This window comes from Canis lupus, chromosome 22 (genome assembly GCF_048164855.1).
Source record: "Canis lupus baileyi chromosome 22, mCanLup2.hap1, whole genome shotgun sequence".
NCBI lineage: Eukaryota > Metazoa > Chordata > Mammalia > Carnivora > Canidae > Canis > Canis lupus.
The window spans coordinates 52552546-52564496 of NC_132859.1; the positions used below are offsets into that span (position 1 = coordinate 52552546).

General features: G+C 49.0%; 1 protein-coding gene across 1 annotated transcript; it reads left to right on the forward strand.

Annotated features, from left to right (window-relative positions):
* The first annotated feature begins 7287 nt into the window (after positions 1-7287).
* On the forward strand, positions 7288-11295 carry CST3 (cystatin C). The gene is made up of 3 exons (XM_072793634.1): positions 7288-7647; positions 10107-10220; positions 10961-11295. Exons 1-3 carry the CDS (start codon positions 7384-7386, stop codon positions 11042-11044), a joined length of 462 nt encoding a protein of 153 aa, XP_072649735.1. The 5' UTR covers positions 7288-7383; the 3' UTR covers positions 11045-11295.
* The last annotated feature ends 656 nt before the right edge of the window (positions 11296-11951 follow it).

Here is an 11951-nt window from a genome sequence, read left to right on the forward strand (position 1 = left end):
TTTGTGTTCTCATCAGTTAGGAAATTTCAAGGGTTTTTCAGCTTTGTGCCAGAATCAAGGACTACAGCCAAATACACCTCTCTTATTATAAATCACACCATCAAAAGAGGTAAGGTGGTGGTTTTGAGCTGGGGCTAGCTGGTGGCACTAATGGATGCAGAGCGAGTGTTAAAGCCACAAGATTGAACCAGACTCCAAAGGAAGGGTTGGGTGCAGCTAGAGGTAAAAAGTGGTACAAGGCTTGAGCCTGGGCAAACCCCTTAGAGCAGGCCTGGATGAGCTTCTCAAGGATGTCAGACCTAAAAAAAATTTCTTCACATGTCGACCAGCAAAGATAAGCAACACTTCTGGTGTCTTGGAATTAAGAAAAGAATCAAGATCATACTGCCCTTTCTAATCTAGCTGCACAGAACCCTGGAGAGACACCCCAGTCAGAATCTGGAGCCTGGTCTCTATGTCCCTGCAATCTGGGGCAGTGTGTTTGGTTGAAGTACCTGTTTATACGTGTTTCTTTGCATCAGCCCCAGGACTTCTGGAGGGAAGGACCTGACTCTGTCGTCTCTAAAATCAGTATCTGACATCCTCCATGCCATGAGTACTTAATCAGCAATCGATAAATCCAATGAGACCATTTTTCATGGAGGATAAATGAGTGCAAGGTGGCTCTGCCATGGTGTGACTCAGGTACAAGATCGTAGCAGTAGGAGGAAGTGGCCTCCAGCCAGGGTCTCAGGCCCAGCATCACAGCACTGAGGACAACTGCACTTGTAGATATTCGCAAGTAAAATAAAGCACAAAATGCTGCCGTTGACCAAGAACTTTCTCTTTAGTACTTGAACCTGTGTAAGTCAGACATATCTTCCTAAGGAACTTTGACAGTCTGTACCCAAAAAGTCTTTGTAACCTTTGTGGGGCCAAGGGCAGGCCACTCCAAGATGGACCACTTTGCAGTTAAGATTATTTTGAATTAAGCAATCAAAACCTAGCATATGAAGGAAAGCTCTTTACCTCCCCTGCAACTGACTAAAAGATGGAAGGCCTGCTGCAGGAAGAGAGCTATCATCATAAATAACTACATTTTGATATAAACTGGGTATGACAGGGAGGAACCTAGCAAGATGCATTTGATTAACATATTCTATGTCCCATGATTGATTAACATGTTTCTGCAGGCCCAGCTAACATTTGTTACCAAACATTCGTTTTCATTCTTCCTGAGAATTATAGTCCTTCCCTTTGAAGTCCTAGACTTCAGCCCTGTCTTTGTAATTTCTTTATCTGTACAGACTCCCCATACATACAAAGTTAAATTAGAGGGATGCCTGGGTAGCTCAGTGGTTAAGTGGCTGTCTTTGGCTCAGAGCCTGATCTCGGGTCCAGGGGATTGGGCTCCCCACGGGGAGCCTGCTTCTCTCTCTGCCTATGTCTCTGCCTCTCTGTGTGTCTCTCATGAATAAATACATAACCTTTTTTTTTTTTTTAAAAAAAGCAAAGTTAAATTTAATTTTCTCCTGTTAATTTGTCTTGTCAATTTGATTATTAGTTCAACTAGAAAGATCTAGAAAGGGACAGGAAATTCTTGTTCTCTGACTTGGTATTTTCAGTTCTAGGAAGAGAAAATCCAAAATATTCACTGAGGCTCTTTTTTCCTATATTAGTGTGTATCACATTATTAGTCATTTTGTGGGGTTGGGAAGCCTGTGAACAGCCTAAATGTCTAGCATTAGAAAGAAAGCTAAGCTATGGAATAACTAGCTGAATACTTATTAATCAGAATGATTGATTGATTGATAACTTGAGTTATTTATTAATAGCTAACTTTAGCAACATAGACACTTAATTGATAGTGCAGAGTTTTCAAAAATGATTTAACACATTGAAATGTTCATGACATAATGACAATGCAGAAAAGCAGCGTTGAATTACAATCATCACATGAGATCAGTGTGGTAAACCCTGCATAAGTACATTCAGTACACAGGTTCAGTGACATGCACACACATAATTTATATTCTTCATACTTTTGTTCTCTCATTTGTTTTTATACTAAATACGTTGTACTAATTGAATTAAAATATAGGGAACTTTTATTTTCAAATATGGGGAAGAGTTGGATAAATCTGCTCTTTAAAAAAAAAAAAAAGATTTTATTTATTTATTCAAGAGAGACACACAGAGAGAGGCAGAGAGAGAAACAGGCTCCAAGCAGAGAGCCTGATGCGGGATTCAATTCCAGGACCAGGATCTCGCCCTGAGCCGCCCAGGAGTCCCGCTTTGTCTTTTAAAATCAGGTTTTTCCACTACTCATGGTGCTTTTTCCCAAAAACTAAAAGTAGTGAGAAGGAGGAAAGGAGGAAGACAGGGGAGAGGAGAGCAGGGGAGAGGAGGTTAAAAAGGAAAAAGGAAGAGAAGCAGAAGCCACCATTCCAGGTAATCAGGGCTGGCCTCCTTGGTGTGGCAGCAATATCTTAGTGCCATGCTTGAGACCCTCCCGAGACTCTTCTGGAGGAGGCTCCCTGTGGCAATACAAGGCTGACCTCACAATCAGGCATACCTCATTTTATTGTGCTTCTCAGATGCTGCATCTTTCACACTGGAGTTCTGTGGCAGCTCTGCATGCAGCAAGTCTGTTGGTGCCATTTTCCCACAGCATTTGTTCCCTTTGTGTTATGTTTTGGTGATTCTTGAAATAGTTCAAACTTTTTCATTATTCTCAGACTTATTCTGGTTACCTGCGATCAAGGATCTTTGGTGTTACTGTTTGAGCCAGAAGATGAGACTGAGTTGCTTCAATCTCATGGTAAAACTTTTACAGATAAGCCAAGAGAGGGGTTTTTGAGATGGAATCTACTCCTGGTGAAGACACTATTAAGATTGTTGACATGATAACAAAAGACTTAGAAGATGACACCAACTTACTTGATAAAGCAGAGGCAGGATTTGAGAGAATTGACTCCAGCTCTGAAAGTTCTACTGTCCGTAAAATGCAATCCATTAAATAGCATTGCCTGCTACTGATAAATCCTTTTTGAAAGTTATACCTATGTACAACTTATACAACAGAGATGAATCTCAAAAACATCAAGATGAGTGAAAACAAAACAAAACAAAACAAAAAAACCCAGAGAAGTCAATAACATAGAATTCCATTTATGTGAACTTTAAAAATATACAAAACTAATCTATAGTGAAATAATATAATAACATCAGTGTAGCCATTGTCTCTGGAGGTAAGGGCCCAAAATGACTGGGAAGAGGAATAAGGGAACTTTCTGGGTGATAGTCATGTTCTGTACCTGATAGGAGGTTGGTTACATAGGGCTATACATTTGTTAACATAAAGTAAATGTATACTTAAGATTTGTGCATTTTACTATAGGTAAATTTTACAACAAATGAAAAATTTGTAAATAAATATTGACCTCTAGTCCATGTTATTCATGCTTGTGTTTAGAGGTGAGATATACTGATGTCTTTAAATTACTTTAAAATGCATGAAAACAAGATAGGTTGATGGATGAATAGGGAGATGGACAGGTGGATAGACGTGATAAATAAGTAAAGTACAATATTAATGCTAGAATTCAGGTGGTGGGAATATGAATGTTTGCTATAAAATTCTTCTGACTTTGTTGCACATTTGAATGTGTTCATAATATGATGTCAGGGAAAATGCATCCCCCTCTGGATTTCCTCCCCTCACCTTGGGCCCGCCCCATCTGCCCACCCCATCTGCCTCTGAATTTCCCCTTCCTTTCTTACTCCCCTCCACCATCACATGCCCCTTGGCTCCTACTTGTCAACAGTATTTTCGCTACATTCCAGACAAACCAGCGGTAGCACAGAGCACTGGCCTGGTTGGCTGCCAGTGTTTTGGTTTTTTTTGTTTTTGTTTTATGATAGTCACACACACAGAGAGAGAGAGAGAGGCAGAGACATAGGCAGAGGGAGAAGCAGGCTCCATGCACCGGGAGCCCGACGTGGGATTCGATCCCGGGTCTCCAGGATCGCGCCCTGGGCCAAAGGCAGGCGCCAAACCGCTGCACCACCCAGGGATCCCAGCTGCCAGTGTTAAAGATATATTATTCTGATACTTGTTAAAATGTTGAGGAAGACTTTATTCAATACTATTGCAACAGGGGTCAAGATTATCCAAACAGGAGAGAAACACTGAGCTAAACTCTGAAGACAGCAAGGATAAATAGAGTTTCACATCCAAGGTGGGGAGGGGGGCAGGGAGAGGGGGTAATTTTTGCTACACTAACCTAACAAGACTATCTCAAAGGACTAGACATCAAAGGTGGGGGTAATGAACAGATATCAAGGTTGAGGGCATTCTTACTAGGACAGGGTTAAGCAGGCTAGCTGGCAGGGATAAGACTGGGCAAGGCCCAGCCTTAGTGGAGAGGCAGCTTGGAGGAGCATCACTAAAACTCAGTCAGTCCTTGTCACTAGGTCCAGCTCCTCTGTGAGTGGCAGGAAGGAGAGCCCAGGGACACCATGGAGTGGGCAGTGCTGCCCTCAGTGGCCTCAGAGGTCAAGATCCAAAATCCAGTGCACCAGTTCCAATGCTATCCCAGGCTGGAGCAGGAATCCCTCTGCTGCCCTGTGAAGATTGCAAAAGAAACTGGAATTCAAGTTTGCCCAAACACTGAAAGGGAAGGCAGAGCAACAACTACAGCATGGATTAGAAAAGGAAACTGACCATATAGAGATCCCAAGGGGATTGCTCAACCTGACTCAGATCCATCTTATTTTCCTTGTCGCCAGGGCTCAAGCTCAGAGAGACTTCAGAGCGCCCAGCTGCACAAGCCACAGGCCTGTGTCCCTGGAAGCCCTCTCCCTGTCCCCAACACCCCACCCCCGCCCCCATTGGCTGTGGTGCTGCAGACACCAGAGCTGCTCTGATCAGTGTGCTGTTGTGAAATTAAATGGTAACTCCTAATGTAAAGCAATAGGTGGACCCTGAGCAAAAGCTTCCAAAGGATTATCTGTTTCCTTATGCAAATGCAAAATAGATAGTGGCCACTGTACTCTCTCTTGCCTTTTTCTACAGCGGCTGTCAACAGGCTTGCCTGTGAGCATCACAGTTTTATAATGACAAGGAATCAATCCCTATTAGAGCCCTAAATGCTTTACACCAAGTTTTCACTGCAAGTTTTAGAAACCTAAATGTTCAGAAACTCAATTCTTGGTCAACTTGACATGCTAGTTTAGGTGCTGTTTTATGTACTTGGTCATTTATTATAGTACTATTAAATATTCACTTCTTTATATATTACAGAGAATGTCTGTCACTCTCTCAATTTCTTTCTCTACTAGTTCAGATCATGGGATCAACAGCCACATGAGCAGCCTTGTGTAAAGGGTTTTTCTCTTCATGTGGCAGAAGGGAAACGTGCTTGCCTCTTGGACACATGTGCTCTTTCCTTCATGGTACACGAGTGCTGGAAGCCTTGTGCCTCAGTCTTGAGTTCATTATTTCTCTCTGGGTCTCTGCTAGCTTATCTTTGAAGCTGGAGGTTACAGATGAGGGCCTGGGCTGCTCCATCATTTTAACCCAGGTTGAAGTATCAACACTGAAGCTTGCTCATCTCTGTAGATTCTGACCCCCAGACACTACTGTTAACAGAGAAGCCCACCTCGCCCAATTTGTTACATTTGCCCAAGGTCATTCAAACAGCTGAGGTGGATGTGCAGCCTTCCACTTCTTATCAGATACACTATAGGTACTCTGATAGCTTCTACAGGCACTCTCTGTTAGGATTAGAGATCTGGCACATGCCAGAGTCCTAATAGAGAATTATATATAGGCAGTATAATAGCATGTGTTAAATCACAACCCTCTACCACACTCACATCTGCCATCATGCTCTGGCTATTTGGGTGCCCTGCACTTCCTTCCTAATAACAAAAGATGAAAAAGTCCCTTGCATTTCAGCTTACCCTCTGTGCAACATACCCTTCAAAGACTAGAGGACTAGGTGTCCTGCGTGGGTGGAGAAACCACAGTAAAAACCCATCCCTACTCTCAGGAGATAGCCACTACTGCTCAGAAGTACCTGGCTAGGGGCAGCCCCCTCTTTCCCTGCTCTGTGTATCTACTTCTTTCTCTATAACTAAGAAAGCCCTTGCCCACTCCCTCCTGAGGCCATATTGGAGCACAGATGTATACAGTCCCGAACTGCAGGATCTGTTAGCCCACACCATACCAGCTACCGTGTCCAGGTCTTAGTGTCTCTCCATGGTCTCAGCAGACCTCTTGTCCTGTAGGTTTCTGCTCTACTGCCTCTTTTCCCCAGGAGGTCTCCCTGACCATGTTCAGTAGCACCTTTTTCTAGCAATCCCTTCTATTTCACTTCCAACAGAACACCTACCACTCCCTGATGGCAATTACTGATCACTGCCCTCCACCCTACACACACACCCTAAATCTGGGCTGTGCAACATCACAGCCACCAGCTGTGCTTGGCCATGGGGTGCTTGGAATGAGACTCATCTGATTTGACATCTGCTCTGAGTGTGAAACATACACACAGGATTCCAAATGCTTGGCACACACAAAAGAACATAAAAATATCCCATTAAATAATTGCCTGTGTATGTTGAAATAATATTTTGGATATGCTGGGTCAAATAAAAAAATGTTATTCTCATCTGTGTCTTTTTAATGTACTGGAAAATGCAAAGTCACACATAGTCCACATTCCATCTGTTTTGGACAGTTGCCCTGTGACAAGAAGTCCACGGCTCGTTAGCCGGAGACCTGATGGCCAGGGAGAAGTCCCTTCTGGGTTTGTTGGTTGAATAAATAAATGCGTTGTGAGAAAGAGAAGCCAAGGACCTTTTCCCAAATAAAGGCTAACTCTTTTATGTCTTGCAAAAGAGTTCCCCAGAACAAAGCGCAGTCTTCCTTGGCCTCTGAAACCGAGCCCCTGCTCTGGGAAGTCCTGGACTGAGGCCCGGTGCTGAGCCCCCAGGGTCACAGGAGGCAGGGTTGGGGGTTGCTCGCACTGCGGGCCCTGGGAGGAGCGACAGCTTCTGCGAGAGCACAGCGGGCTGGGGAGCCCCGCGCCCGGAGTCGGAGTCGGAGCAGGGCCCACCGGAGGGACCAGGCCCGGGAGCCGCGGGGGGCGGCGGGGAGGCGCCTGGAAGAGCGCGGGGCTGGGCGGGGAGAGAGCCTGGCGGGCGGGCGGGCGGGGCGGGGCGGGAAGTCGCGCGAGAGCGGGCAAGGCTTCCCCGGGGAAGGCCCGGCCGGGGCGGGGCGGGGCGGGGCGGGGCCGAGGAGCGCGGAGCCGGGGCGCTGCTCGCTGCCTCGCGCCGTCGCCTTCGTCGCCCTCGTCGCTTGGTCGCCTTCGGAGCTCGTCCGCCTGCGAGCGCACCATGGCCGGGCCCCCGCGCTCCCCGCCGCTCCTGCTGGCCGCCCTGGCCCTCGCCCTGGCCCTCGCCCTGGCCCTGGCCGCGGCCGCGAGCCCCGGGGCCGGCCGGAGAGGCAGCAGGCCCGGCGCGGTGGGCGGCGCGGTGGACGCGGACGTCGGGGAGGAGGGCGTGCAGCAGGCGCTGGACTTCGCCGTGCGCGAGTACAACCGGGCGAGCAACGACGCCTACCACAGCCGCGCCCTGCGAGTGCTGCGCGCCCGCAAGCAGGTGCGTGTCCCGGGCGCCGCGAGCCGCCAGCCGCGGGCCGCGGGCGGGGTCGGTCCGCTGGCCCCGGGCGCCGCCGCCTGACGCCCGCGCTCGGCCGCCGGACCCGCCCGACCCGCCCGACCCGATCGGCCTCGCGGGGACTCGGCCCCGCCCGCCCCGCCCCGCCCGCTGCTCGCCCGCAGCTCGCTCTACGCGCGCGTCCCCGGGAGCACCCAGGCGCCGGGCGCGCCATCGCCTCCCCCTGCGCCCCCAGACGCCGGCCTGGCCGCAGCCCGCGCGGGGTCAGGGGCGCCCGCATCCCCGCCGCCTCCGCGCCGTGCGCCAGCCCCGCGGGCCCAGAGCTCACGCCCGGCCGCCTTCTGGCTCGGCCGCTCAGCGAGGCTCTCGACACTCTTGCAACCTCTAGTGTCAGACTTAGAAAGCGGCAGCAGAAATAGTGCACAAGATCCTTGCAGATCCTACACCTGGATTCCTTATGTGTTAAAGTCTTACCATTTTGCTTTCCATCGGGCACATACGTGTGTGCAGGGCTGTGGGCATCTGTGTTTCTGTATTTCTGAGTCTTTTGAGAGTTACCACCTCAGTGTGTTCTCCCGAGGAACGAGGGCATTTTCTGACCTAGCGAAGGGAACACTTTAGAAATCAGAACCCAAACTGACGTGATCATCTACTCCACAGACCTTATTCAGATGTCACTGACTGTCCCACTGATGTCCTTTATAGCCAGGACGGCCAGGCCGTGGGCTGCAGCCACTGTCCTGCAGCCTCCTCCTTTCCTCTGGACCCCCTTCCATCTATGACCTTGGCATTCTTGAAGGATCCAGCCAGTTGTGGTGCACACTGGGGCACACTGAATTGCCATCATGTTTCCTCGAGATGATTGGGGTTATACAGAAGAGGCCCATTCTTCTTAAGGCCTCCTCTTAACAGGTCCCCCTAAATTAACCTGGCCTCCATGTCCTCCTCCGGTGATGGAGTTTGGGGCCCATAGCAAACATCTTCCCTGAAGTGGGGCCCTGGCTGCTCCCTGAGCACCCAGACTGAGGCTGTCAGCAAACACAGATGGGCCAGTGAGCTAGGCTGTGGTACCCAGTGCATCTCAGAGTAGAGGGTCTGTCATATGAATTCAGACCTGTCCAGACATCCTGGTGGAAAGCCCTGGAGTGTTGCTTCCCTCCACAGGGCATGTCCACGGGAATAGCCTCTCATGTGTGCCATCACAGTCCCCATCCCAATATGCACCCCTCCCCCCCCCATCACCATCACCCAGGGGGTAGTTGAGTGGACTGCTCCTGACCCCTGCCTCTGCCAGCCTGCCCTGGAGTTCTGGTCAGATAAGGAGCATAGTCACCAGAGTCCAGAAGGGGGTTGGAGGGGGTGTCAGGAAGGGCCACTGGGCTTTGTGCTTATCCTGTAAAGATGGCTAGGATTCAGGCCAGCTGATCTGTGGCCTCGTGGAGAGCAGAACAGAGCCTCAGAGCAACAAAAGCCTGGAAGTGCATGCCTGCATTTCCATCTTCTCTTGAAACTTCACAAGGTGGGACCAGAACAGACCGTTTCTCCCCTGCAGCTGTGGCTGGCGCTGAGTGCTTTGGGTGGAACGTGTGCTCCCCTGCTCCCTAGGTTCCCCCCACTTGTTCCTCTCCATTGCGGCACTGGCTTGGCATCACAGCTCATTGGGGAAAGTAACAGCAGAGGGATCATGGGACCTGCTTGTGGTTCCACCAGATAAGATGTGGAGCCTGGTCCTAGGTCCTCATCCCATGTTTCTCCAAGTTCTAAAGATCTATCCTGTAATGTCAAATGTAGAAGACAGGCAGATGTGTGACACACTTCAGAAATACTCCCATCAAAAATCACACGTAAAAGGCAGGCATTCCAGGGACAGGGTTTTATTTGGCTAAGACACAAACGAGAGAGAGGCCTCTCATTTCCTACTGCGAAATGAGGGAATAAATAAACGTTTGTTACACTGAGGAAATGTGAAAATGTATAGGGTTGACCCTATTAATTGGAATTAAGCTAAGATGTACCCGTCACATGATCCTCTTCCTGAGCCAGATCCGCTGTTTCAGCACAGAGCCCTTGCTGTATGCTTAGTGTCTTCCCTGGCTCCGGGAACTGGAGAAGTTTATCAGCCAGCTCCCGTCTGGCTTCCCAAAGCGCACCTTCCCTCCTAAACCCAGGTAACAGAATTTTGGTCCCTGGCTTCCACCTTCTATCCTCCTGCTTCTCCTCCTGCCAGGCTGCCTGAGACCTTCTGGAGCCTCTCTGTGAACAAGTTACAAGAAGGCTCTGGGTACAGCTGCTGGGCCAGCCCTCAGAGGGTGGCTGTGGTTTTCCAACGTACCTGCTTTGACAACAATGAATGCTGTTATGAGGGCCCCCCATAGCAGGAAGGTAACTACGTGTGTGTGAAATTGGCAGATGTAAACAAATCCTGCTCTTTACGTGTACAGGTTGTGTCTGGGATGAACTACTTCTTGGAGGTGGAGATTGGACGAACGAGATGTACCAAGTCCCAGCCCAACTTGGACAACTGTCCCTTTCATGACCAGCCACACCTGATGAGGGTATGTGCCTGTGAGATGCATTGTATATGAGTGCTTGGGATGTGGGTGTGCAGGTGTCAGGGTACCTGTGGGGGAAGGTTGTATGTGTGTGCACATGACTAATTTGAGTTTATAAGTGGGTTTTAGCTGATGAGTTGGGGCATTGTGCACTGTGTGGATTGTTGCTTGTGGAGGACTGTGGGGTGTTTGCTGGAAAGAGAGATGACCTCTTAATCCCAATCTTGGCCATCTGAACAGATTAGAGAGAATTAGAGACCTATAAGCAGCCAAAACCCTCTGATCCTGCTCTTCTCACCAAATACTAGTCTCTCTAGTGGAGGAAGCCGTACTCCTCCCATAGCTACCCTATTCCCTGTGTCTTTGGGTGTTTTCTGAACTCTGGTCCCTGTCCCTGTATACCTGTATTAGTCCTGGCCCACTGGACATGCAGAGGACTTGGGGGCAGCGCCCTGTCCCTCAGGGGCTCTGTGATCTTGCACAGGCTGCACCTTAAAGGGATGTGCAGGGGGAATGAGCTGGTGGAATCCTGCTGGTTAGAGTTAGGAGACAGGATCCCATGTCTTGGACTTAAGGAGTGGGTGGGGTGACTGAGAGGTCACTGCGAACCCCTGCTTAGCGTTCTGGGGCTCAGCAGGGTGGGGGCTGAGAATCCCACCACCCTTTCTCACCTGTGCTTCTGACTTCTCCAGGCTGAGCTTTTTCCTGTAACCCTAATTATCTTTCTCTCTCTCCTTTCACAGAAAACGCTCTGCTCTTTCCAGATATATACTGTCCCCTGGCTGGGCAAGACCTCCTTGGTGAAGTCCAGCTGCCAGGATGTATAGAAGACCTGCTCTAGCCCCCTCTCCCACTCCCCTATTCCCTTGTAGACCTCCTAAGCCCTAGAAGGTTGGCCCTGCTCAAGTGACATCCCCTGTGTGCTGGTGATCCCAGGAGACAGAGAAGGATTCTGAGGCTTTTTTTGAACAACTAAATAACTGTAACTCTTCTCTTTTCATTGCTCTCCAAATGCATAAGTATGTAGTACACGTATTCTGCTCTATCATAATTAATAAAAAGTAACATCAGCTACTTACTTCTTGACTTATTTACTGTCTTGGGAATATATACGGAAGAAGGGTTTGGACAGTGCCTTTAAGAGCTTCTAGTCCCAATGACTCTAGAGGGCAGAGGAGGAGCAGAGAGCTGACTGGTTCCTGCTGGGGAAGTCAGGGGAGCATGCTGCCACTTTTGGGGTGATTGAGTCAGGGGCAGGCTGGGAACCCAGGCCTCCCGGTGTGGTGACCCCTGGTTATCACACAGGGGAGAGGAGAAGACGTAGTATGCTGATCCTGGAGACAGGGCTGCGGTGTTTGATAAGAAGTCAGATGATAAGACACTAGACAGGAGGAAGCGGACAGGTGGAGCCCGTTGCCCCGGGCCACCCTGAGCAGGGCTCTGCTCGGTCAGATTTCAGCCATATGTGCTGAGCTCATCACACTTTTGGGCCGATTTTCACCGGTCAGGTTCTTTAGAGAGTAAATAAATAATGATTTACGTCTACTTCTCTCCACAAAAGACTTAAGGCACCTGCAGGTGACAAAGTATATGTAACTATTGGGGAAATATCCAGCAGAATCAAGGTCAATCCAATCAGAATCAGAAGTGAAATAAAACTGAAAGCCACACCCTCAGATATATTCCAAGAAGTTGTATCTATAAAGAGTTTTACAGATTTGTGCCCTCCCTGTT

Excerpts from the sequence above, each read along its gene's own strand:
- CST3 (XM_072793634.1), top strand. The coding sequence starts at position 7,384 with ATGGCCGGGCCCCCGCGCTCCCCGCCGCTCCTGCTGGCCGCCCTGGCC. Across the intron at positions 7,648-10,106 it reads TGCTGCGCGCCCGCAAGCAG|GTTGTGTCTGGGATGAACTA; the intron begins GTGCGTGTCCCG and ends TTACGTGTACAG. Across the intron at positions 10,221-10,960 it reads ACCAGCCACACCTGATGAGG|AAAACGCTCTGCTCTTTCCA; the intron begins GTATGTGCCTGT and ends CTCCTTTCACAG.